A 27,169-nucleotide genomic window follows, 5' to 3' on the forward strand; every position below is an offset into this window, starting at 1 on the left:
CACGGATTTTCCGGTTTAAGCATCCGTATCAAGGTTGTACGCTCCTGCTGCAGTTATTCAACCCGTTCGAATGTTTTCCTCGTCCAAGGACCTCCTTTCATATTACTGACACATTTGTATCGGTTTCTTTTTCGATTTTTCCCTCCATCCTGGGCTCCCTCTGTTGCCTAATTCATATTCATTTATTGTGCTTGCTGTGGCTGCTGAAAGCATTTTCCCATATCCATGGAACCTCTTTTCCGATGAGGGGCGGGAGGATGGGGTAAATAGTAGGTATGGTATGGTATGGTATGGTATGGTGATGGAGTGGGGTTCAAGCCAAACTGGCATATCCGTTGCTTTATTACATTTCGTTTAGTTTTTGGCCAACTGACCACTTTTTTGCGGATACTTTGTGTGTGTCCGTATCTGTATCTGTGTTCTTCGCCTGTCCATGTGTGTGAATGTGTCTTAGTTGCTCGGACTTTGCGGTTGCTTTGGTCACTAGCGCGGTATTTGGCTTACATCAGAGTGTGAGCGAAAAAACACACCCCGATGGGCGGATGACCAGTTCCCTGGCTTAAAATGAATTTACTAACCGAGTTTGTTCAGAGAGTTTACCAAATGAAAAGCGGAAAAGCGGGGCGAAAAAATGCAAGTTTACTTCGCCATTTGACCATAAATAATATAATAAAATAACTACACAGGTCGGGCAACTATTGCATACTTTATGGCGTCCAGCAGGGCCCCACCGCCCCCGCAATATGTGGTCTAATATTTTTATAAACAAATTGGTTTTGCACAGCTCAGCGGACGAGGAGTTTGGAGGGTCGCGTTTGCGGTTTTCATATACGTTCGCTTTTTATATATTGTGGGTTTTCAGGTGGCGCCCTCTGGCTGTCAGCGTTGCCACTTTAATTACTTTGGCTCTAAGGATGCGCAGATTTCCACGTTTTTTCGGCGGGTCCTGGCTCGGCCCGTTTTGGTTTTTGTCCTGCCCTGTTGCATTTGACAGGAGGCCTCCTCCCCGGCCTGGCCATATCCTGCTGCGCTGAAAAGCAACTCAACTGGGCTCGTTATTTATGGCCCCCTCGTGTCGCTCACCTCGAAAAACGTTTGCCAAAACTCGCACGGAAAATGGCCAAAAATGCGCGATCCCAGGCCGAGGCCCTCCACTTATAGTAAGCCCTGGAAAAAACTCGAAAACTCAAAACCTCGCCGTGCCGGCTGTTTTGTTTGTCGTTGCATTACTTTGGCCGTTAAATCGCCTACTGGAGTTTAGTATTGCAGTCCCAGCACCAGACTCCGCTTTCCATTCGCTCTCTCTTTCAATATTTGTCGCTTTGGGGCATTAAAACAAACGTTTCCCATTGCGTTGTGTTGGGTTTGCCTTTTGCTTTGCTTTCGGTTTTTGGCGTGCACGTTCCACATGCACTTCTAGTGCCACAACACCATCAACATGAAGCCCCAGCCATCACCATCACCATCGCCATCACCCCATCCAGATCCCAAGCCCGAACCCAGCTCACCCACTCCGGAACAGAAACAACACAGGGAGCAAACTTCTGAGCGCGAATCGTGGAAATCACAGTCCGAAAAAAGCAGGGAAATTGGGGACAGGCTTGGAGAGCTAACCGATTGGGAGTGTACTCTTCTTATATGCAGACTTCTCATGAACACGATTTTTTGATATTGTTTAACTACCACCAAATAAATACCAAAGATAGCTTAATTTAAAATTGGTATAGGTAGTAATCATCGATATTAAATTTCAAAATAATAGTCCAACATTGTTGTTGAACTCAGAGATATTTTCACAAAAATACCCCTGAGCTTTGGTTTATGTTTAAACATCATACAAAGAAATGGTTTGATGTTTGCCATCCCCCAGTTATATTGTTTTTCGGCTCTATTCCTACAACAGAACATTTTTCCCAACCAAGGCTGACTGACCGGCTTTTACCCTTCCTCTCTTGGATTGTTTTCTGCGATGGGTGCAGCTGGAAATCTGGGCAAACGCGAATCTCTTGGCAGTTTGTGTATGCTGGGCCGGGTTCCCCAGTCCCTTGCCCCTGCAGTGTGCATTCGTTCGTTGATTCGGTGCTCATTCGATGCTCGTCAACTCGCAAACTCATGTGTAAAAAGGGACAATGCTGGGTTTTAACTTTAATAAAGCGACTAGGCGGGCGCCGCACTCCAGGACCCATCCCCTCCCCCCTCGCAGACCACTTCCCGGGTACCAGGCAACATCAAAATCCACATTTCACTGCCCCAATCCCAGGCCGCTGGCAGGACTCGGTTTCTGGGCTGGGTTCCGGGTTGGTTGTGTACTTGATTTTTGGGCAAAGCGGCAAATAACATTTTTGTTTGGCTTTGACGTTGTAGCAATTGCAACGGTTATTCCATTTGCTTGACAAATATACGACGACGACGGAGCTGGTGGTGTCGGGTTCTGTCCTGGGTGGGGATCGTTTAGGGCTCCATGGGTGGAGCGCAGAGCTCCGCCGGAGTGGAGCAGTGCAGGAGTGGAGGAGAGTGGGGGAGTGGCAGAGCGGCTCAGGACTCGAAACTTTTACCGAGCCGGAATTATGCGCAATTTTTGTTTGGCTGCGCGGCCAGTGTAAAGTGGTCTGGTTTAGATGAGTGTGTTTGTGTTGCCAAGAGGCTTTCAGTAGGAGGGGGTTTTCAGGGGCTAAAAGTGGCGGCGTGTACATAGCTTGCCTCTTTTTTTGGCCACCATTGTGCTCTTCAAAGCAATCAGCATAAAACGGTTCGCAAAAAATGCGAAAAACATTGCAAGGCGTAATGAGCGGGAAGCATCAACGAACGAGGCTAGTTCAAGCCCAATTCAGAATGGGTTGCAAGCGTTTTTTTTGGAATTTACCTCTGCCATTTTGGATGAAGGTTAATTTCATCGCTTTTTGGCGACCACTTGAACCCAGCCGCTGCATTAATGGTTTTTCCCTTGTTGAGGGGTCGAAAGGAGCTGCTGACCACCTTGTGCACTTAACTTGGCTTTTAGTTGGCATTTATTTTTTCGGGCCAAAGGCTAAAAATGTTCGGTTCTGCTCTTGTGACTTTGGCACTAACAAAGTGCCAAAGGATTTCCAGATGGCTGACCGCCGCAAAAACTGAGCTCCGCAAAAAACCTGAAAAATTAAATCAATTTAAATTTCGTTGCATACTTTTTGGAGCTGGGGTCGGTGGGTTCATTTGGGTTGTTGCTCGCCGGAGGGTATTTTTGTTGCAGCCCTATTAAATTTTTAAGTGCCGAGCTGAAACCGCAAGACCCGCAAACACCACACAAGCCACCGCTCCGCGCTCCCCACCCCCGATCCTCCCCTGACCACTCCACTAATAATTCATTATAAAAGTCAGTGCTTTGGTTTTGGTTTTTGCGTTCTGCAGTGACGCGAATCCATAGTTGCACTCCTTGGAGTCCCAGACCCTCCGCTTCCTCAAGCTGAACAGCTCGACTTATGCCGTGACAAACTGCACACATATGTGACCCGTAAGAGGGACGTCTGGCGATGGCGATGGTGATGGTGTTGCCGTTGGTGTTCATGTTTATGGCACGATTTTGCACAAAAGTCAGCGCCAGGAAGGGAAATGTCTGCGAATGTCTGTTCCCCAAAACGCTTTCTCTGCGGAATCGCCGGCTTTCCATTACGGCCCACTTTCTTGTCCTCCTCTGTCGCAGGACTTCCCCACCGAGGTTGGATTCGTTTCGAGGAATCCGCCGCTTTGATGTAAAAGTTGCAATGGCCATTGGGGTCCTGGGGCCCGGGGGTCCTGGGCACCCCGGGTCCTTAGCCCGCTGGTAAGTGTTGAAAATTACTGTCGACTTGACTTGTTGCCTTTTTGTTTTTGCCTTTGTCCTCCTTGCGGGGAAACAACAATAACACCCTGCACATATACATACGTGAGTATGCAGGGACCCCATTAATGGGCAAAAATTACTGTTTACAAGTGGGGAAAACTCCATCTGGCCCCCACCCTCGACTCGAGTGCAAGTTTCGTGTTAAAATAATAAACACATAGCAAAAATTGTAGCGCCATGTGGGGACCTCGCGGAGGACGAGGGGCCAAAACAGGGTCATAATTCCATTACAGAACTACTTCGACTTGGGCCCTGGCCCGGGCACATAAATTATATGAAAAACAATATTTTCACCCGGCTTCGAACTCAACTGAACTTCACACGGCAAAGTTTGAGCCCCTCGATTTTTTCTTCACTCCGGTTTTTGCATTTTAAATTGCCAGGACAGCAAAATGCCGTGGCAAGCTTAAACAATTACCACAACAACAACACAACTGGCGGTAACAACAACTAAGAGCGAAAAAACAATATGAAATTATTATAATGACAATTAGTGTTAATTGTCACTTTCGGCGCGGAATGCTGCTTTCGGTCTCTGTTGAATTATAATTTGCCAGTTTAGAGGAAATTTGCATTTTAAATGAGTTTCTTTTTGTTCTCCCTTATGTTGTTTGTTGGCCTAAGCAAATAATAACAACAATAATAATAATGCAACATGAAAGTCAATGGGAAATTAAAAATTGTAATTACTCAATTATTATGCATAAATCAGGACAAAAGCTTGAGAGGAGCAGATAAAATGCCCCTAAGAGTTGGATTTTCGAGTTCGGCTGGGCTGGGAATGTAATGGAGGCTACTTAATGACAATTTTGGGTAGCTTGTCAATTGAGGGGTTTTATTGGCAGGGAGCGGCCGGCCATAAAGATTTTAATGATTTGCAGTGGGCGTAGAGCAATTAAGCGAGTTTGAGAAAATTTAATTAAAGCCACGACAAAAACACTCCAGTGGCTATTGTTGGCTCGAATAAATTGAAAACCATTCATTATCAATCCAGGAAAAGAACTGAGTGTGGTGGGGAAATCGGGAGGAATAATTAAGCCAACCCACGAAGCGAATGAAGGGAATATTGAGTGATAAATGTATCTCAATCTGTGCATGCCGAATTTATCTGACAGTCGCTTCCTAATCCTTTTGTGATTACTTCGAGCCATAATTTAGCATTTGTCAGTTGTCGTTTAGATTAAAGTGCCAAACTTGGGGGATAACGCAGGAAATCATTAAAAATATTTCAATGAGTCGGAATTGACCGACGCAGAAATGGAATACAGAGCGGAAACTTTACAATTTCAACTTTTTTGTGACATTTTTCCCTTCCATCCACTCGCATTAAGCAAAGTTGAGGAAGGAAAATAAAAATCAGAGCTCTCAAATCAAATTGAAATGACGCACTTAATGGCATTTTATGGTTTATGCGCAGTATTATTATTATTCCACCTCTGCAACTCCCCTTACCACGCTTTTATCATTATATCACCCTCCTCCCAATCAAACACTTCTTACCCAAGGAATGTTTGATTTCTTTTCATAGATTTTCCCCAGAAAAGTTTCCTCCAATGGGTCAAGCTGGGAGGGAGGGGAAAAATAGGGAAAACGCCAGTGACGTCATCTCTCCATTGCGGTCCTGACTCTTTTGGCCAATTGGTAATTTCGTTATTAGTCACGCTCTTTGCGCTTCATTAATGTTCATTACACATAAATGAACCCACATCGATTGATATTTTTCAACTTCGCCGTCGTCGTCGATGTCGTTGGCGGTTTTTAGTGGCTGTAATTTTTGTATTGTGGTTGGCGTTTTTGCGGTTTGTCCGCCTCCCACCACCCCATTTGGTTTTATAGGAAAAATCGTGCGTGCATTCCCGAATCCCCCTCTAGAACCACCCCTGCAGTTTTATTTATTTATGAACCCGAAAGGAACGGGAGCCATCGAAAAGGGTTGCTCGCTTGGCCAATTTCCTCCGACTGATACAATTAATTATATAAATAAACATTTTTATTTATATTTATAGGAAAATTGGTCGAGACACAAACTTTGAACTTTCCCCGGGATCGAGCCCTCCGCACATATGCTCCGCGTACGAGTATCCCCTATAGAGATAGGGGTTGCTCCACGGCCAGGGAATTTATTGTACACGCTTAATTGAACACTGGCAACTCGAAAGGTTGAGCAGCTGATTGACTCCGCCCCGAGCACCCTTGTACCATTTTTTATTCCATTTTTTATGACCTTTCGCTGGAAAATTGCGGGCCGCGTGGTGGTTGGTCGAGCGAAATTCCCGAAATCGTTGAAAGTTATTTAAAATAGGATTTTTATTATGAGCTTAACAGCTGGAAATTTTGCTTTGGAATATTAAAAATGCAGGATCTGCTCGAGTCTATCTCCTGGCGGGGTTAATTTTGGGCATTCTTACGGGAAAATGGGTCGGATCTGGTGGGGTGAGCTGAAATGATTATGCCACTCGAGCGGCTTAGACTGATAAGTTCATATGGCTGGCTTCAATGCGCTCTGAAGTGGCACAAAATCGAAAGAACAATATGTGATGGCCGGGGAAGATTAGAGTAGAAAGTTTTGAAAAAGGTTCATGTATTGAAATCGGCTTAAATTGAAAACAATGAGTGGGCACTTGAAGGGGTTTGGGTCGTTCTCGTGGAAAACAACGAATATCTAATTTAAATGGCTAAAGTAGTTTTGTACTTCGAGGACAATAAGGAAAATTCTTGGCTAAGGAGTACTTCCTTCTCTTGGCAAGTTTCTGCTGTAATTTGCACAATTGCCGCTCATTAAACGCGAAAAGAAAGTGGGCAGAAGTGGTCTCTTTTGGGGCGGGGTCGGGTGGAGCGACTCTTGGAGAAACGCAAACAATTAATAAATTTTTAAGTGCATGGCAAATCATGCTCCGCACGCTGACCTCAAAGTTCTGGACAAACCTAACTCAAACCTTGCAAATGGCTCTGCACACAATACATTATTAATTTTCAGCAACCCCACAACCCCCCAGCCCCCCGGATGCACAACAAACAGCGCTTAATTTGCCAAATGGTTGCTTCTGCTTTCCCACTCCCACTCCCTCCCCCACTCTATTGCACTTAATGCAAAAAACTGCAAGTTGTAGTTTACTTTTTATTCATGGGACAGCGGGGGAGTTAGAAGGGGCAAAGTCGAGGGGTCAGATGCAAATACCTAGCCCAAAATGGCGCAAAAGCGGAAATCGGTGAAGAAGTTAGGGGAAAGCACAAAAGCAAAGCCAAAGTGGGGAAACTTCCTAAGCGAGGGGAGAACGACGGAGTTTTAAAGACAATGAAACCTGTAATACCCAGTCAAGTACAAGAAAATGATATAAATTATTTTCTTTTTAGTACTATCATAAAAAAATATAACAAAAATAGAACAGAGGATTAAAATGTTTTCTAAAAAACAAATAAAGAAAATATAAGTTATAAGGAGTAATACTACAGGCACTTATTTAAACAGGAATAAAATAAAATGCTCCATTAAATGATAATATTTCTAATAATGGACTAGCTTATCAGGGAACTCAAGAACTCCTTGGGAATCCAGGGTATGTGGATTGTACAAATAGTGGCAAAGCTCCCCTCATCCACTCTCGGCTTCAGAGTAAATTGTAGCGGCAAACTTAAACGAACTGCGTAGAGCGGGGTCAGCTAAAACAGAAATTCATTAAAACTTTGCATTGTGCTCCAAAATTGCCCCACAACAAATGCCGGCCAAAGCTCTGCAACAACATTAAGTACTGGCTTATTGCAAACTAATTTGTCTAGGGCGATTTGGCGAAAAGATTTTTCCGGGAACCGGCTTTTTCCTTACTGGCTCGCTGATGACGCGACAAAATCCAATTAATACGCTAGACAAATAAAATGCCGGCTCCCTCCCACAGAAAGCCCTTGGATCCCGGAAGAAGAGGGAGGGGACTTGGACCGTTTAGATAAAGCAATAACCAAATGTGTCTACGAACAAACACACGCGACTCTGCATAACATTTTTGCCCACTCCGCTCGTTTGGGTTAGTCAAACTTCAGGCACACTATATCTCAATATGCGAATACGGTTCGCGGTCGGGGTACTCGGTTCCTTGGTCCTTGTCGCCATGTCTGGCATATGTGTCCTTTGCACCCCCCTCCCCGGGAAGTATTTGTGTGCTTGCGCCACGCGCTTTGTTTACTTAAGTTAACCAGAAAGTTTTCTTAAAGATTTACGCTTAAGTTATACGTGATAAAACTTTTATCACTGCGACTTGCTCCCCTCCCGTTTCCCCGATATCCGCGGCTTTGATGGAGTGCTGTAGGTGGCTCTCGATGAAGAGATTGGCAGCTAATTGCACAGCCAATTCGAAGTGATTGGGTTGGCCAAGGAGTGCAGCTAATAAGCGGCAGCAGGGCTTAACGGTTCGAATGCAACCCCTAATCCGTAATCCTTAATCTTTGGCCCTTGTCATCCTCGTTTGGGAAAAAGGATACAGCTGGGGGGCTGATTCCGTATGCTTAGCAAGCCACAAATTCACTGTTTATATTTGTTTAAGGTTATTGCCGAAACGGGAACCACTCTATCCCCTACACAGGAAGTAATACTTTTCAAAAGTGCTGGATTTATTATTATATATTACTTTAAAATATCTAAATTGAAATAATCATTCATTGTTCTCCAAAAGCTTCCAAAAGATTGCCTTTAGGTAAGACCATTTTAATATCTTTGTCAAATTTCATATTTGCTTTTGCTAAAATTCTTCTTAATATAGGCAATATATTAAATAAACTCCTAATATGTCGTTTAACCAAAATTGTTATGTAAATTAATTTTAACATTTTAACTAAATCCCAATTATATCCTTCCTAACATTTCTTTATCACTCCCATAGTTTATAGCAAACCACTTCTTTCAGTGTACCCTAGTGTTCGCCCAAAGATGCTCCCCCCGGGAAAAGTGGGAATCACTTGAGTACTTTGATGGCAGCCGCTTATATCATCGGAGTTCTGGCGGCGGCACTCTGAAACTTTTATTAACATAAACTATGGGTCGGCCAGGACCTCACCCCACCCCCCTTGCCGAGGGCATAAATTTCACTTGGGGAAGGCCAAACTTTGACCAGTATATCTATTAAACCGTTGACTCCGGACGGACTGAACTCACCGTTATGGCGATGTCGTGGCTGGGGTCGCATGTGTCCAGTTTGCGTCGGAAGCGGAGGACCGTGTGCGTCGCGTTCTCGTAGCCCAGCATCAGCATATAATCCTGCGAGGGATCCACCAGGGGCTCGGGGTCTCCGTTCCGTGTGACGTGTCGATCCTGTAATTAAATGCAGCGGGAGAGAACGGGGATTAATGAATGAAAAATGCGAGAAAATGTGAGAAAAATGCTTAATTTACTCAGAGGTTTCGCATCTTTGTGGGGTTCTCTGTTCCTTTCTGGTGCGATTTCGAATATATATTTTCATATCATTAAGCAAAAAGAATTCCCTTGTTTTCATTGCTGACCCCCGAACGTGCTCAACTTTCCCAGCAGGGAAGCTCTAGTTTTCAGTATACATTTACCATGTGCTCCTATTTTTCTGGATATTTTTGGTAAAATGATTTAAATTTTGCACTGCATGGACTTGGACTTCTCCCTCCTGCTTGGCCCTTGCACTTTTGGCTTTTCCAAGTGTTTTGACAGAGTTGCCAAGTTTAAAGTTCTATAAGTAGTTTTGCCCAAGACCCAGGGAAGAAGCAGATGAGCAACCCTTTTCGGTTTAAAAATACAAAAATTTCCCTGGGCTCCTGCGTCGAAGGCCCCACTCCCCACTCCCCACTACCCACTCTGCCGACTCTCCTTTCTTCTCCGATTCCTTGGCACATGTTGGCCAGCCTCGTCGAACACAGAAGCCAGATATCCGTGGGTGTATGTAAATTCTTATACATATAACAACATGACCCCTGTCTGCCTGCTCAATATTTGGAAAATGTTCTCTCAGCGTGTTGTGGCTGAGTGCTGGGTGGTGGGCTGTGGGTGGTGGGTGGAGTAGGTGCCGGGTAAAAGGATTCGGCTTTTCACATTGGCAGTTGACTGCAAATGGGCGTTATGCTTGCCATCTTCCCTTGTCAGCCCCACCCCCTCACCTTCCTTGCTCTTCATCTTTTTGTTGTTTGGCAAAAATTTTGATGATGTTGGCAAAGTCAAAAGTGAAGTGGGTTGGGCTCGGGGCCTGGAGATTGGGAACCTCTTTCCGCCCCCGACCGTAATTGAAGCTGATGGAATTCGGGGAGAGTTGTCTTCAATGTGGATATTTCAATTCAATATTGATTTAATTATTTGTTTTCGTATGCAGAGCGAAGCAAGTGCTTTTTCAAATATTCACTTTACCTTCGGCTTGGTAGGAACATATAATACTTTGTTTTGGCTTTCACTTTGGTTAGACTTGATTGAAATTGCAGACTATTTTCTGCTTATCAAATCTGTGGATCCGAGAGGTTAGGCAGATGAAATTATTGTTTGATTACCTAACTATTTGAGGACTGAAAATCGTGTTGTCGTGGCAAATGCGCATTCGATTTGCCCTTTCCATTTGATAATTTCGGTCTATTCATTCGGCAGATTGCATTACCCACCATTTACAAGGAAACACGCAGCTGGTGGTCAGTTTTCCCGCCACCCTCCACCTGAGCATTTGATTTATTCCTGCTAATGCCCCATCTTTTATCACACTTAGCAGGATGTGCACTTTCCCAAGCTGTTTTATCCCGGCTGACAGATTATAGCGCATAGAAAAAAGTTATCCATCTGTCTTACCCTCGGCTGGAACCCCCTCCCCCCACGTTGGATGGCAAAATGAGCGTTTTCCATCATCTAATTACATCGAAAATTTCCCACAAACACACACGCAAGCGGGGCTGACTGCCCCACACCCACACACCTGAGGCTGTTGCAATTAATTTGCCCCAATTTATATCATCTGGATCCTCTGCTGCGTGTTGTTGCCGGCCGAATTACATGCCGGCATTTAATTAATCATATCTCAGGCCCTGCGCCATTCGCCATTTTAGTTGGCTAATTAAAAGTTTTTTCTTCCCCCGCCTCGCTGTTGCCGCGGCGAAACATTCAACATAAATTTTGTAGAATATTTCCATCTATGGGGCTGATAATGGTCTAGCTCCTCCCCGTTTCCGACTGTTTGCTGTCCCTTTCTGGCACCCATATAGGTAATCTGGGAACGCATAATTCAAGATCGCAGGCGCGCAGTTCCTCTTCCCGTTTGGCTGTTTTGCACAGCTTCCCTTTTAATTTAACATTATCTGCCCGAACCTGCGCACACACACTCGTGCCTAGACACACACACAGTCGCACCTTGACATGTTTCCGCTTATCTAGAAAAAAGAGAGAGGGAGACAGCGCGACTGACGGAAATTAAAAATACGCGCTGCAATGTTGCAAGCACCCAACATGAAGCGACGTTATCAAAATCTGCGTGTGCGTGGGCGTGGTCGCTGGGGGGGCGGACAGGTTACCCAGGGTCGTCGAGGGGTAATTATGCAAAAGGGGAAGGCGCATAAATTTGCAATATTCTTGGAGCTGCTCTCAAATGCCAACGACGTTTAAACAGCTCACAACTTTCTTTTATAGGTGAGCTGGCATCGCTGTGTGTGTTAGCTGGCGCACAAAGACGTCGGTGAAGAGGCAGAAATGTCGCCAATGTCGACTGAAGGGAACTCTATGTGTCTAAAACAAGGAGTACATGACTTTTCTAATGTAGCTTAGGATCCCTTGGCAGGTGTTCCTCATAAGTATGCTACACATTTTAAAGCTATCTTTCAAACTAAAAGTCATGCCATACTTTTGTAAATTACTTAGTTCTTTAAAAACTAAGGTTTCTCGAAAGCAATTAAAAGCGTCACTTTGCAAAAGTAATTGGATACAAAATCTTTTTCGCCAGAAGAGTATTCCCTCGGGAACTCGATTGAAATTTACATTTCCCACTTTCTTTTTAAGTTGCATGCCACGTTGACTCGGCTCTCCTGTTGTACTTGTCGCGGGTCCTCGAGGCTGCGCCTCCCCTCTCACCTGCACCACACCTTCACCTCCGCATCCGGATCCCGTTCTCGTTCTCGTTGCCGTTGTCAACGCACACGTTTTTTTAATTGCTGAAATTTTATCACACCTTCATGGTTCGCAGGACTCGTAAATTGTAATCCTTGCGCGGCGCTCGCCGACTACTTCTGCTCGGGCAGACAGCTCCTTGCCCTGGTTTGGCCTTTTTGCGATGTTGTCATTAACGTCGCTGCCTCTTAAGCATTTAATAGCCTTGTCAAGACTTTAATGCCTTTTAGCCGGAGCTCCTCTTCTAATGTGTGTGTGCGGGGGAGCGATGGGGGGTGTGGGGAGGTGGTGGCTGGGGGAAATCAATAAAAGCAGCGCACAAATTAAGCACCTTTGAGCCTTCCCCTTGCCAGTCGGTTTACTTTGCTTTTCCAGGCCGCAACGTGAATTTAATAGGATTATGCAGCAAGGCTGGGAGCAAACTTATGCAAAGTCCTTCCTCCCTGCGCTGTCACTGCATTGCTAGGAAAAACCCCTTCCGCCCTCGCACAACATGAGCCTAATTGTCTGATTTTCGCCTGATGGAAACTTTTCACACTCCCATTCGCAGAAAGGATCGCAGAGGACCTCCGCCCAAGTTTTGTTATGCCAAAAACAAACTTCGGCAATTTATGATAATTCAACGTCAGCTGGGACAGTTCAGTGAAGTACATAGAGGGGAACCGTCATCACGGCAAACTGAGCTCGACTCCGCTCAAGTCATCTGAACTCAGCCGAACTGACAGCTGGCTAGCAAGGCCTTAAAATATGCTCGAAGCACACATTAAACTTATTGCCAGCCCTCCACTCACCAACTCGCCCACTAATGCCCAGCATCGTGTACAGATTTACTCCGGAGAAACGTACAGCAAAAGGGTTGGTTCCCCCACTACACACATCACACGAATATCAAAATGTTAGCTCTGCTTTCTACACACCCGGACGTACTAATATGTGCCTTCTTCGGAGAGTTGCCAGCAAAGTTCTGTAAGGCTTTCACGCTTTGAGAAAGGTTTGCAGTTTGCGACAGGTCTCTATGATTTAGATGGAGCGAACTCGGGGGAGTTCAAAGGACGAGAGAAAAGAGCGCCAGTGAAATGCCTTGGAAAATGAATAGCTAGACGGTGGAAAACTATTGATCCCGAGACTTTCAGAGAACTGTTCGAGCCCACCTCTGCGAAACGCCTCTCCTGCTGCCAACTGTCTTAGCTATCTATTGCCATTTGCCAGTGCCAAAATTGTATGCAGCAGCCCCGCTCCCCGCACATCCTGTTAAGTTGGTGGCATTGTAAATTGTTTTCCTGTGCACTGCTTGTCCTGCCCTTCCTGCCCCATTTCCCTGCCTTCCAGCCTGCCTGCACTTGATGTATGCCACAGGAGCTTCTTTGGAGCCCGAGTTTTCCAGCTCACCCACACACTGCCGCGCTGCTTTGGCTTAGGAATTGATGGCGTCGCCGCCGTCGTCGTTTGATGCCTTATGTACATTTGATTACGTATCCGCCATGTTGCCTGCCTATTTGCCTGCAGGAGTGCACAAAGTCTGTGCGACTCCTCCCCCTCTGTGCGCCCTCCCCTGTGTCAGCGCCGAAAAGAGAGCGCGCCCCTGGGCAAAGTCATCAAGAAATGAAATCTCCACCCAGAATCGGGCTCCAGCCCAAGACCAAGCCCAATTCCAATTCCAAATCTCCCATCCTCTCTGGGCTGATGATGCTGATGAGTTGTAAGGCTGATGATATTGGCATTGGCAGGCGACTTCAGTTGGCTTAAATTACCGCTGCGAGCAAGTATATCAATTAATATAGTTAAAGTGTGTTCAAGGGGGGGTGGAGCACACTGAGTGCTCGGGACTGCAGTGGAGCCTCAGCCAAAACCGAAGGAGCTTGTATCCTTCAGCCAGAGTGCTCTCCAGGCCCGGTCTGTGGCAAATTAAATCGCTTTCAGTTGATTTTGAGCCGTCCTGTCCGTCCATCAGTCAGCCCGACTCATCTTCGGCAGCTGCGTGTGTTTGCCTAACCCTAGACTGGCCAGCTTTCTACATAAGCAGCATATATTTGCAGACACTGCAAATTGCTAGTTAATATTTTATGAAATCAAACAGCAACAAATTGTGCAATGCAATGCAACTTGGCTGGCGCCCTCCTCCGATTGTAAACATGGCCAGGATCCGGGCGAGGGAATCCTTCATCATTCCCTCTCCTACCATCCACTATCCACCACCCACTGCAATCCATCCCCTCTCTATTCATGCAGATAAAAGGCATTTTATTAAAATTGAAATTGCCCAACGTTCTTTTGGCTTTTATTTTAGATTAAATATCAATCACTTTGTCTTGTTCAGTCAGTGTGGCAATTTGTATATCGCCGGAAAGGGGCGAGCGGGAAGTGAATGACAGCAATTGAACGAGTTAAATGTTCTTCAATGGTCGTATTACATTAAAGCGACCAGTGATTATTGCCCGACTAAGGCATGTGAATGCATGCGGTGGCATTAAGCACATATAAATTAGTGCCTGCCGTTTGTCAGCACCACCCCCGATTCCCGCCCGGCACTTGTCCGTTGATAACTGTTAAATTCATTGATGCATTAAGCAGCGTTGGACAGCCGGACAAAAAGTGGCATATTAAAATGATTAAAAGCGGGCGGGATGGTCGATGGGCTGGGCTGAACGTGGCCAGTGAAATGCAGCTGCAAACAATCAAAATCAAAGTGGAGCACGGCGCACAGAAAAAGCGACATCCGGATTAATGGAAGTGAACAGTGGACATACGAAAAGTAGTCCAAACTCCCGACCTATAAGTGTGAGAACAATAAAAAGTCCAAAAATATAAATGAAAACCTATTTAAGTTAAGGTTTATGATTGAATACAAAACAATTTGTGTCCTATATCAGCCAGAACAACCCAACAAGTTACTTACTCTAACCACTTTGGAACAAAGCCGTAATTGCGTTATTGGCAGAATTTCAAAATGCTGCATTTAATGGCCAAAATGGATGAGATAATTTCGTTGTTGTTCTAACCCCTAATTGGACAGCACTCATCAAAGGATTCTTTAATTTTCAGAGTCAACGCTTGTTTAATTTTCCACTTCTGGGACCGCTCCCCATTGTTTTTTAGCACTCTGCCATCCGCAATCTGAGTTGCTCAGCCCCGAGGGGGAACTTGATTCGCCCATTTGCATTAGACAATCTCTCGAAGCCCGGCTGCCAGCTCTCCACTCAGCCCGGCTGAACTTGATGGCTGTCCATAACCGGAGGGTGGTGACGTAATGGCAGGGGAGCAGGCAACCCTTTTAACTAGTGCGCTCAATTAATGTCATGTACACAACCCACTTAGCTAGTCCCCACTGTACTGCGGCGTCATCATCAATGTGACATACATATCAAAAAGGCAAATTCAATTAACAAACTTTGCACGTCACTCAAAATTAACTCTAGGGCGTTCATCCAGACACTTTCCCCACCCCACCCTAACCCATCCCATCCGAACCCCAAGCCCAATCCCAACCCCATCCCATTATCCTCTGCCACCCCGTGTTGACAAATACCGCAAAAAGAATTCATAAAAAAGAAAGAATTATGAAAAGAAACAAAGGAAGCGAGATAGAGCGAGCCAGAGGAAGTGACTATTTTTTATATATCGCTTTCAATTGTCCGAGAGTGTGCCGCCCAAACGCTGTTGGCTCCCTGCCTCCAGCCACGCCCCCTCGCCCGCGGATGCGGATGCGGATGCCGACGCTGATGATGGCACTCTGCTTCTCTGGGGGCGGGGCCGTGAGGGATAGCCAACGCATTATACAATAATGCGCTTTTATAGTAAAATTAAATTATAAAGACGAAAAATTGTATTTGTCATATTGTTAAGCTGACGTCTGTCAGTTTTTGTCTGTGTCTGCGGGTGTCCCTTTTGCAGCTGCGGTGGGTGTGCTGATACCGTGGAGGTCGAAGGGTTGCTCCTGGGGCAAACAGGATGTAAAACTGGGTAAGCCATGTGCATGCCGGAATTCCATTAAATATACGGAGTTATTCCGGTAACACCATTAGGATTTATATCCAGAAAGTTAGGACTGCCAAGCCAAAATTACATGAAATCATATTTAATTTTGGCATTCTAAATAAAAAGGAACATAGTACAAGTACTTATATGAAATCATCATCCTTAGCAACAAAAGTATGATAAATTGGGCGTTATAGTTTGCGCGGTATGGTCATTCCCAAACATTTTATAGTATGTCCTGGCTGTTTAGAATTTCCTCTTTAAATCGTACACCTATACTTCATTGAAATACTGGGTACATTTATTGTTACCGGTGTAGTTTGTTTGGACTGGTCAATCACAAACATTTTATAACAATATATGGAATTTCCTCTTTACATAGCACACCTACTCAATTATAATGCAGGGTACATTCATTGTTCATCACTCAATCCAAACGAAGGACCACTCTGTCACCCTGTTTGAACATTGAAACCACTTTTTAAATGCGATCCGTAACGGCTGCCATCGAAATCTGTTGAATGTATCTCACAGGCGACCCGAAAACTAAAAGCAAATTCAAATATATTTCCAATCCCCCTGTGCATTTTTAGCTCTTCGGCCTGCTTTGCGTGGGTGGTGTGGGCTGTTGTGGGCCGTGGGATGGGTCGGCCTGTCTACGTGTCGTTTAGCATAAAGGGGAGGGAGGTGTTTCGGGGCGCCAGTGGGTGGGGCTGCCCTTAAGGGCTGCATTTATGACACTCCATTTGTCAAGCGAATGAACGACGGCTGAATGAGACGAGCCGAACCAAACGGAATGGCTGGAAGTGAAATGGAATGAAAGTGTGTGAAACCGAGAGCCGGAATTGAGGGATTGGCATCGAGATGTGTGTCCTGGGTGTCCTCGGATGCTCCAGCTCCTTCCCGCTGCTCCTGACTGTGCGAATTCAATTGCGCTTTGGTTTCCAATCCCCAATCCCGAAACCCTGACAGCACCTCATCCCATCCCCCTCCCCGCCTGGCAGGATTGTGTTTTGTTTGAAAAATTTTGAATTTCGCCGCTGACTTGGAATCGCCTGACATTGACGTTTATTAAGCGTTTTTGACACTTTCTGTGCCACCAGAGAGTTATCTCAGAAAAATGAACTTCCACTCAGCCCTCAGTAAAAGTCCCCCTGCCCCTGCCGCTTCGCTCTGCTCACCACTTAACCACTCAATGTCAGTGGCAGATTGAGGATTGCCAGCGACATTCGGATTATATGCCTCGGAACGTTTTCGGCTGTTTAATATTTGTGCAAAATTTTATTTTAATGAGCAAATGGTGTCTCGCCTCCCGCATATTTCCCCTCATACATATGTGTTTGTGCACCCTTTGTGGCAGCTGCTCCTTTTTTGGGATTTCTTTTTTGTTTGTGACTTTGTTTGGGAGTTTGATAAGCTGTCAACCCTGAGGGTCGTTTTCAAAGGCGAAATTGATGAATACCGAACATGGGGACGCCGGGATTTTCACTTTAGTAAATGCGCCGTGGACGAAAGAGTGGGCCGAAATCCAAAACAACTAAGATCTGAGATACCAACTTCGCGTTCAACTTTTTCCGAGCAATTTAAATGTCTTTCATTTCCAGTTTGCCAGCAGCTCACGTACTTTATGGCCTACTGCTCGGCAGAAAAAATGGCTCATTTCCCGAAAAACGCGCAGGAAAATCCTTTCCCTAATTACTTGTCCACTTGCAAGCTCCCTTTTCTGTGTTTTCTGTCTTTTCTGTCCAATTTAGCCAGCCCGTCCCTTCCGCTTTCGCCTATTATTAAGGCCATAAATCTACGATCGCTTTGATATGAGGCCTCATCTTCTGCGTTTTTATTGCGCTCCTCGCCAAATGCCCCCGAAAACGTGCCGAGATGCCGGGAGCCCTTCGGCCTGTATCCAATTTCAGGGGGAAGTGCTCGAGTGGGGGTGGCGAAGATAAAAAATGCAAATATCATTGTTTGCGCCACAGTCCAGGGGAGTTAATGGGTGGTGGGTGCTTGGCAGCAGGCTGGCGAATGCCGAAAAAAGGTTAACAACGACATTGGCATTGTTTTCACTGCCGGGGAGCGACTCGGAAAACACGTTTTTTGTATCCTCGCCCCGTTTCTCTGATTTTTGACAAGTTTGCAAAAGGTTTTCCACTGCGGACCCCGGGGAATGAACACCTTATCACCAACTTATTGCATCCGCCGGCAACAATTTCGAGTGTCTCGGCCGAGTTGGTGTGCGTGTGATGGGGAGTGGAAAGCGCTTTTCCCCTTTCTGGACACACACACTTGCGCACGTCGGGCGTTTCCCCATGTACTCGTACTACTTTGTGTTGTTGGTTCTTGTGCCTGGCGGCGGATACGTAAAACGTTTTAATTACATTTGTATGTTAAAACTTCAATTGACGCAGGCAGCGCCAGGCGCCCCAAGCCAACTTCACCCCGTCGAAACCCTCAAAACCCCGAAAACCCTTGGATCACCCAACCCCACCCCGCAAGCGCCCTGCTCCACCACTCAAACACTTCGTTGCCTCAAACGCTTTTGAACTTTAAACAGGGTTCGGGCCCGCAGTGTGTAGGAAAGTGTTTATGTGGGAGTGTCTGAGTGGCGATTAGGATATAACTAGATTCCACTCGCAGGCGGCTTTTTTGATTAAGGTAAATGGCAATCTAGGAATACATTACCCCGTAGCTGTTAGGCTGTGAATTTGTACTTTTCCCCTTATGTAAACAAACAAAATTACGGCCAAAAGTCAACTTAATTCCATTGAATTTCATGTTTTGCTGAATATTGCATTTGTTGTTCAATCAAAATGTAAACGGCTAAATATTCGATGAGCGATATTTGTTTTGCCACAGATCTGAATAGTAAAATGAAAATATTTTAATCAAAGACATTTCTTTTAACGTTTTAACAATTCAAAAATTTCTGATGTGTGCCAAAAAATATTTGCTCCATGACTGATTTTGATTGCTAGAATAAAAAATCGGAATTAAAAGAAACTAAATTATTCACAAAATAAAAGATAGACGCTCAGTTGATCAATTAAATTGTATGCATAAAAATGCCATAAACTTTGATTTCTGGGGTATACTGCGCCTCGTTTCCTTGAATATATCCCAAGTCCGTTATCGTCTTTGTTTTTATTCTGTCTAAACCCCAATTTAATTTAACTAAACTGTCAAATCAAAAGCTCAGGCCCAACACAAACACCCACAAAGAGGAGCGAGATAGAGAATTAACCAGGCCCAAAGTCAGCTCAGGGGAGGGGAGGGGCGACCTTAGCCGGGTCCTTGGCCGTAGGATCCGCAGTCCCCGAGGGGGGAAAGCCAAGAAGAGCTCGCAGCAGATGCGGAAACGGAAATGGAAGCGAAGGGAAAGCTGTCAACCTAAGCGGCTAACACTTGTGTGTGTCAATTTTATTTGATGAAAACACAAACACAAACAGGCGGAGGAGATAGAGCGAGATAGGGGAAGCTGGCTTGTTGCTATTTGTAGAGCGTTCTGATTGCTGTCGCAGGCCGGTCCGGGCCGTCCAGCCCAGCTGCCATCCTCTGGTCCCCTTTTAGTGCCAAGTGTTATCGGTAAACAAATAAAAAATACGTTCGAATGAATGGAGTGGAGTGGAGAAAGGCCTCGGTCATGGCCCTGTGTTTACTTTAGGGATAATTTTCCACCCATACACCCTCACATGTGGCAGGACTCTCCACTCATGCCATTGTTCGAGAGCAATTCCCCAATCTTAATTCACTCAAATTCGATTATTGCTCCGTGCACTTTTGGGCTCCGAGGTTAAAATAAACTTTCCAGCCAAGGAGTCATTTATTTCTACGTTTAAATGGCGGGAGCGTGGAAAAGCGACCAGCCAGCAACAAAGCAGCCGTAACAATAATGGCAGCAAAACAGCGGGAGAGTAAGGAACTCCGGAGAATGGATTGCTCGGGGAATTGTATCGAGCATGAATGCAGGCAAGTTCTTGGAGTGCAGGTATAAGATCATTTGATAAACCCATTGAGCAGCTCGAGCTTGGTCCTAACTTTAAATGGAATGAGGAGTGCGTTGTACGGTCAAAACATTGGGAAAGGTGATAATACCTAAAATATGAAAATGAAGGAACCTTTCTCATCCTTTTAATCTAATCAAAATGGTGTTTAAGAAACCAATCTTCTAAGATTAAATGGGATTACCAAGGTCCGAATATAATATCCCAGACAAATCAACTTTTATTTGGCTGACTTCACTTGCAATATCCGGGCATCCAATTTCGTTTTTTGTCTCGGCCCACCCCGGAATTATTGTTATTTATCAGCAATTATTTAGGCGCATCTGCTATCTGCAGCAACCACACTCCAGAGACGCCCACGTGCCACCCCACCAGCAACAATTTCACACATCCCCAATTGCTATACCTGCCCCACCAGGCCAACTCATTGCTAGATTAACTCAATTGCCTCGAACGCGGAAGTGTAGTGCTCAACCCCCCGTCTCAAGACTAACCCCAATAGAAGTGGCCAACCCCCAGGGGCTGGAGATGGCTGTATCTGTTTAAATTTTACTTTGTGCATTTGTGCTTTGTCCCTGAAAGCGTGCTGTAATTTCTGGCCCCTTTCTTCCCACTGAGTCACTCCCCGAAAATGGCAGAGTTCGTTGGGTTGGCTGTTTCTGTGTTTCGGTGTTTTGGTGTTTCAGTGTTTTGGTGCTCACCTTGCCACAGGGACTCAAATTCACACACACTCTGGGCCAGGCACGCACATACACTTGCCTGCGGAGAGCAATAAAATAAAAATTGAAAACACAAAGGATTTATAGCTCCAATAGGTTTTCAAGGAGCCTTCAAAAGCTCAGTACAATTGCTATGAGGGCTGCAAAACCCCAGCCGAACCGAACCAGACCTACCCATTCTGCTTCGTACTTCTGCTCTCGGCTTTCAGACCAACCGTATCGAATTTTTGGATGAAATCGGTAGTAAACGACCGAAAGACACCCATTGCGCTGCTTATATACGGTCCTATTTAATGAAAATAATTTTCCTTTGAACGCTGACTAAGTAGCGTGTACAATACCTGACGGATTGATATTTTCATTAATTTTCTCTCACTTTTTATTATGAAATATTAATTAATTAATTCTGTAAGGCCATAAGATGGTAATCACTATGGTTGATAAGGTTGGCAGACTCCAATACCTGACGTATTGTTATTTTAATTAATTTTCTCTCACTTTTTTATATTATGAAATATTAATTAATCTCAATTCTGTAAGGACATTAGATGGTTAATCACTATGGTTGATATAATAAGTTAGTTAAGGTTAGGACTTACAGCTAAGAGTTCTAATTTTCGAGGAAACCAAATTTTAATATTTTAAATTGTCCATCCCTACCGCCTTTTGAAGTGCCTACCCAACACCCCTTGTTCTTGTACAGGGTAAAGATATATAAAAGGAAGATATATTTAAGCAGCCATTTCATTGTTTATGTGCCTGGGTGTGTCTCTGTCTGACTCCCTCGCCGAAGGATTGTCTGTCGGTCCGTCGGTCGGCATATGGCGCCCACAGATTTAACTTCTCTGATTATTTTTCCACTTCCTGCTGCTAACCACCCAAAAGGCCCTTTTCATTCCCGCCAACCTTTACCTATGTGCTCGCCTTTTTCGCCCAATTTTTACATTGATTGAAGTATTTTCCGTTTTGTCGGCTTTCGCACGCCCGGGGCCATGTGGCTTACGGATTTGGATTTGGCTTTGTCTGCCTTTTAGACACATGCAAAGCAAACAAGAGCAGGATGCGGGGAGGTGTCGAAGGAGGAACATTTATCCTTCGGTGAAGGTGTAAATAAATATTCTGGGAATTCGGGCGGCGACGAAAGTTTTGTTTTTGCCAGAGCGACTTTAATGAGACGGAAGCAGCTTTGGATTCTCCGAAAGGGAAATTTATATAAAGCGAAAAGCTGCTTTGAGGACTCCGCTTTGTGTTCCTCATTGAAGCCCTTATTTTGTTGGATTTTTCTTTGGGCTGATTTGTGTTTTCCGTCCTCTTTCCCTGCTTTGGGCCTCAAGAACAATATAAAAAGTTGAGGCTGTTGGTGAAATAAAAATGAAATTACTTAAAATTTGTCACAATAAGCTGGTGCCCGCCTTTTCTAGCCACGATGTTTGCCTTTCTGGCTTTTCTCCGCAATATTATTTTGTATTATTAAAATTGTTTCAAATTGCGAGGGACGAACCTCTAATAGCCCCGCAAAAACAGCAACAAAGCTGTCTAATGGACCATATTGTGCGTTTGGTTTTTCATTTTAATTGCGAATTTAGGCATCATTAGTTACGGTTTTTTAATAAAAGACCAACGGCGGGCCACGTTGCGGTCGTCTTCGGACCGGACTGGGCCAAGTTTGATTTGTGTGCATTTTGACCGCCTAAGTGCGCCTCTGGGTGCCATTGTCTCGCTCGATGTGGTCAAGCTTTGTTTGACTTGAAGCTCGTTTCGGGCCGAAAAACTTTGACAGAAAAGTTGAAAAATAAAAACTTTTCTTTCGGGGCCATTTGTCCGAGGCAAATGGACAAATGTACGAGTATTAGCCAAAGATGTTGGCCCAAACGATTTCAATCGCCTGCATTATTGGGGCACTACGAGAGAACGGCCCCTCCCATTGCTCGGATTTCTAATTAATTTTCCCTACTAAATAACCCGAATGCTTGGGCGTATTTTCACCGCCTTAATCGAGTCACTGAAATTCCATTATCAGCGTACATCAGAAATACTTATGCAAATAACTCAGAGGCTTTGGTCGCCCAGCCCAATCCCGGCTTATAGCTCGTCGGCAGCGGCACTGCACTTGTCTTGGCTGGCTGGAATCGGAGGAGTCCGAGACGGAGTCCACAATCGCGGCACTTTAACACCTACCTCAGAGGGCAGGGCTTATGAAAAAACTACCGACTGATGACTGGCCCGACAATCATTTTTCATGCTAAGCTCCAACGTCAGCCATTTGGTTTATGGCCTTAATCCTTTTCTACATAAATGAGACCCGTACCCAACCCAGCTCAGCGAATGCCACGCATTTCATCATTAGTCAGCGGACGTTAATGCCCAGTTCCAGTTCGCAGTTCCCATTCCCGTTCCCGATTCACCCTCCGAATCTCTGGCTACTGGGCATGGGAGAGGGATTTATGGGGGAGCGTATATATTGACGCTGCCTACGCATTTACATTCAAGAGTATTTATATATGGACCGAGTGTGTGTGCTCTACCCAGTACCGAGTACCAGTGCCCCGGCCATAATCAAGAGGCCGAAGCGTTGACTAAGTACCCAGGAAGTGCCAAGGTTGTTGCACTCACTCCCCGCCGCCTCTAATCGCCCCCCCTCCCCGTCCGCCTGGTCCAGCGTCCAGTGGCTTTTAATTAACACGCAGCCCAGGCAGGGGATCCTCGGCCACAGCATCCACAATCCGGAGCCTCATCATCATAATCGTTCTCTCCGCCATCATGATGAGCTGCGGCGGTTGCTTCTATTTCGAAATCAATTCCATGCAGTTTTTAATATGTGCACTGGGACAAAAAATGTCACTGGGTGTCACGAAGATAAAATGGGATTTTGGTATTTAAATAATTCGACTTGTTCATGAATTAGGTAAATTATTTAGAACTAAGTTACCATTATAACTCAGAAATTTTGTCCAGCCTAACATTAAATATAAATTCCAGTGGAATCTCTTGTTGTTCAATATCAAAAACATTAATATTCCAAGTTATTAGTTCGTTCGTCCGGAAATCCTCAAAAGTTGTACTTTGTAAGCAGTGATGAGAACATCTCAAGATATTTTTATAAACTCCTAGATAGACAAACTTTGTAACGATTTTTCTCAGTTCACAAGCACACATTTCGCCCCTGACTACGCTGCATGCATGCATATATGACGACTTCCCTTACCAATTTCTTGAATATGATGTCATGCTGTGCACTCTCCACAGCTTCCCCCCCTCCCCGATGTAAATCCCCCAAATACTCTTCGCAGCGGGCGTCTGTTTAGCGCTTAATTAATGATGAATATAAAAATTGCCGCCGCAAAGGGGAAAGAGAGCGACTAGCCTGAGGAGGGAGATGCAAGATGTGGAGTTTTGTTTAATTTCCTCTTATTTTTGCGTTCCGCTTGCCATTCCCCAATTGCGATGTCATTTAACTCGCAGCTTAGAGGCCTTTCGAAAAGACACATTTTTACATAAATATGCTTTCACGCAACTCCTTTTGGCGGAGTGGCCTCCGCAGTCCCGTTAGCATCTTTTAAAGGTGCGCAGATATCAGATGCAAAACGACACAAAAACTAGGCAAATAGCTGCGGCCAAAAAGGTTACCCGGTTCAAGATGGTATTTTGGGGAGTAGAAGAGCTGGCTGAAAGTCCCCATCCCAGACGCAATCTCTCTGGCATCCAGAGCATCTCAATCTACATCTTTGGGCCGGGTGTGATTTCTGGTACCTCTGACAATCAAAAAGTGATTAGCAAGACACTCGACAACACCGGCGACAACGACAACAGCAATTGGGAATGTCATGCAGCAAGGCCTGGGAAGCGAGAAGCGAAAAAGGCGAATGCTTAACATACAAACACACTTAACGTGTAAACATGGCTAAAAGAGCGTTGACCATATTGGGCTGCAGTCCGGCGTTTTACGCACCACAGCAACACGAACAACAGGTACAAGCAACGGGACAGGCTAATATGACTGGCGAAGAAGATGCTGCCTGGGAACCGGTTGCAACTGGTTTGGCCGTGGCCCCTCTTAACCCCTTTCTCCTGCTGACATTATCAACATAATCAAGGGGCCCCCCCAGTCCCCCAGCCCCTCTCGCCCGGTTTCTAAGCCTTTTCAACGCTCATAAATTGCGCGGCAAGACACCAGCAAATATTTTGCAAACGCAGCGAAAACTGCGCCTGGTCTGGGGACTATGGGTGGGGATTGGGGCCAGGGACAGGGTCGGGCCGGGAAAAAGAATCTTTTCGCATATGGGCAACGGTACTTTCTGCAATTATCCGTTGTCTTGGCCAAGAAGCGGCCGTTGTCGAAGATGCGGCCGCTAAAGCAAATATGCGCACTTGGCATTGTCCCGCCGAAGACAACGACGCACTAATAGCCCCGAAGACGGGGCCTTGAGCAGCCAGAGGGCCATGGGGAGGGGCTCCAAACCCCAGTATCCAGTATCCAGTACCCAGTATCCATCCAGTCAAGTGGAGTGTCCCGGGGTCTGGGGCGAATGTTTTGCGGTTTTTGAGGTTTGCGTTATGTGCAATAGATTATCAAAATGCTTAGAGGAGCCCGGGAAGACGACGACACGACCAGGGGCTTTTGGCCAGGCCATCCGACAACGGTTTATGTCACATGAAAGTAATGAAATTAAATTTCTCCCTGCCTCACACACACAGCACACACACTCTCCTGCAGTTTTGATATGTGCGATAATTTTAAAAGTCAGCCAACTTGGCCAGGACAAGTCTCAGCTCAGGCCGGAGACTTGGCCAAAGACAGAGCCCAAGCCAGAACCAAAGCCCGGCCATCTACGCAACATTCTGCAATCAAGTGTGCATATTTACTTCCTGTAATTGAGCATTTATGGCTTTTATGGCCTAACGGATTTGCCCGTCCTCGGTCTGGGCCCCTCCTCCATAATTGTTACGGCTTTGGCTTTAAAACTGACAGGCTGGCAGAGGGGGTTCGGGATCGGGATCGAGGCGGATTCGTATGTCGGTCCTCGTGCGCTTAAGTCTATTGATTATAAAGTTTATGCATAAATTGCAAATTGATTTGGCAGTTAATTGATTTGCCAGTGTCTGCGCCAGGCTCTGCCTGTGTGTGTGTTTAAGCCCGAAACTGATGAGTAATGACTTTGATATTGGCCAAAAGTTAACATAAATCGATGCATTTTGAACGCTTCGGCTGGGCTCGATTCGATTCGCTTCGATTGGGTAAGTACTTTTGCGGCACATCCTGAGAAAGTTTCCCATGCATAGTTTATGGCCTTTGAAATGTGTTGGGTCCATTGGGACAGGAATGCGAATGCGAATGCGGCAGTCGGGGATTTATATTAATAAGTTATGGAATTTCATTAGATGATGAGTTGGTGATTTGAGTTATGTTAATGGCCATAATCTCGGCAATTTCGTTTTGCAGTGCTGACGAGGTCATTATGCTCGGCACTTGTAAAGTACATTAGATGCCTTATAAAGTAGGTAACAGTTTGTATCATGAGTACTCTTGATGAGTTAAGAGTTCTGTATATATTAAGTCGGCTTAAATTTGTTAGCGGTTTATTACAGGCTTTGGTTTTATGTAGCCATTTGCAATTTTAACAAGAAGCAATAAAAGAATCACCTCTCTAAGATTGTTTACCATCACAACACACTGCCCCCAGTTCTTATCCCATTCATAAGCCTCAATACATATCACAACTTAGGCAAAACCTCTCGACTCCCCATAACAATTGAAGCAATTTGGCTGGTCCACAATCCCACACCCACTGCCAATAAAAGAGCCTAGGGCGAATGTCGAGGGTAAATATCACAAAATTGAATAACAAAATATTTATGCGTCTGGAAGAGAATAATAGAAAAAATTTAACTATTATTTATTTGGTTTGGTGCTCTCAATGCGCGAGCAGAGCAATTGCTGGAGGAGAACCAGAGGGGTTTCCCATCCATATAATTTGCCAGCATGTATTTATGATTTATGAAGTGGGTGAGTGAGTGTGCGTAGGCGCACACCCCCACCAGCAGCGTGGTTGTGTGCGTGTCCTCAACTACAAATAGTGCTTTAGTGCTTTAAGGAACAATGGAGAGTGAGATCCAGAATGGCCATTGAGCTTGGCCGCAGAACGCTCAGCACGCGAATCGCTTCAGTTATAGATACCCGGCTCACACTCCCGCCGAACACGCACCCAACTATCCAACGGAATAGGAGAGGAACAAATTGGATAATGTCTATAAAAACTAATTGAATTCTAAGCGCTGAGCACGCCACTGAGCCACAGCTGTGAGAAAGTAATGAAAGCACCAGCGCTCCAATCAAATAAGTACAAAAAGCGAGTAACGAAGACTGAAAAAGAAACCCAGAACTCCGGGTCTGAAGTGATGACATGCAAGCTGCTGGATAGACGTATCTACGGACTGACGGCGAGTGTGTGTGGGCAGCAGATAGAATTCGGAATGGAATGGCCAGGGGGAAAACAATTTCACACACAAATTGTACAAAGAGAAAAATTACTCAAAA

At 45.3% G+C, this 27,169-nt stretch overlaps 1 protein-coding gene across 1 annotated transcript in view; it reads right to left on the reverse strand.

Moving 5' to 3' along the window:
• LOC119553214 (MOXD1 homolog 2) overlaps window positions 1-27,169 on the reverse strand; it is a 113,576-nt gene that overhangs the window by 32,116 nt on the left and 54,291 nt on the right. Inside the window, exon 3 of the mRNA XM_037863471.1 lies at window positions 9,003-9,158. Within this exon, the coding sequence (XP_037719399.1) occupies window positions 9,003-9,158 (156 nt within the window). The remainder of the gene's footprint in view (window positions 1-9,002; window positions 9,159-27,169) is intronic.

The sequence above is a fragment of the Drosophila subpulchrella genome, chromosome 3L (genome assembly GCF_014743375.2).
Source record: "Drosophila subpulchrella strain 33 F10 #4 breed RU33 chromosome 3L, RU_Dsub_v1.1 Primary Assembly, whole genome shotgun sequence".
NCBI classification, from domain to species: Eukaryota; Metazoa; Arthropoda; class Insecta; order Diptera; family Drosophilidae; genus Drosophila; species Drosophila subpulchrella.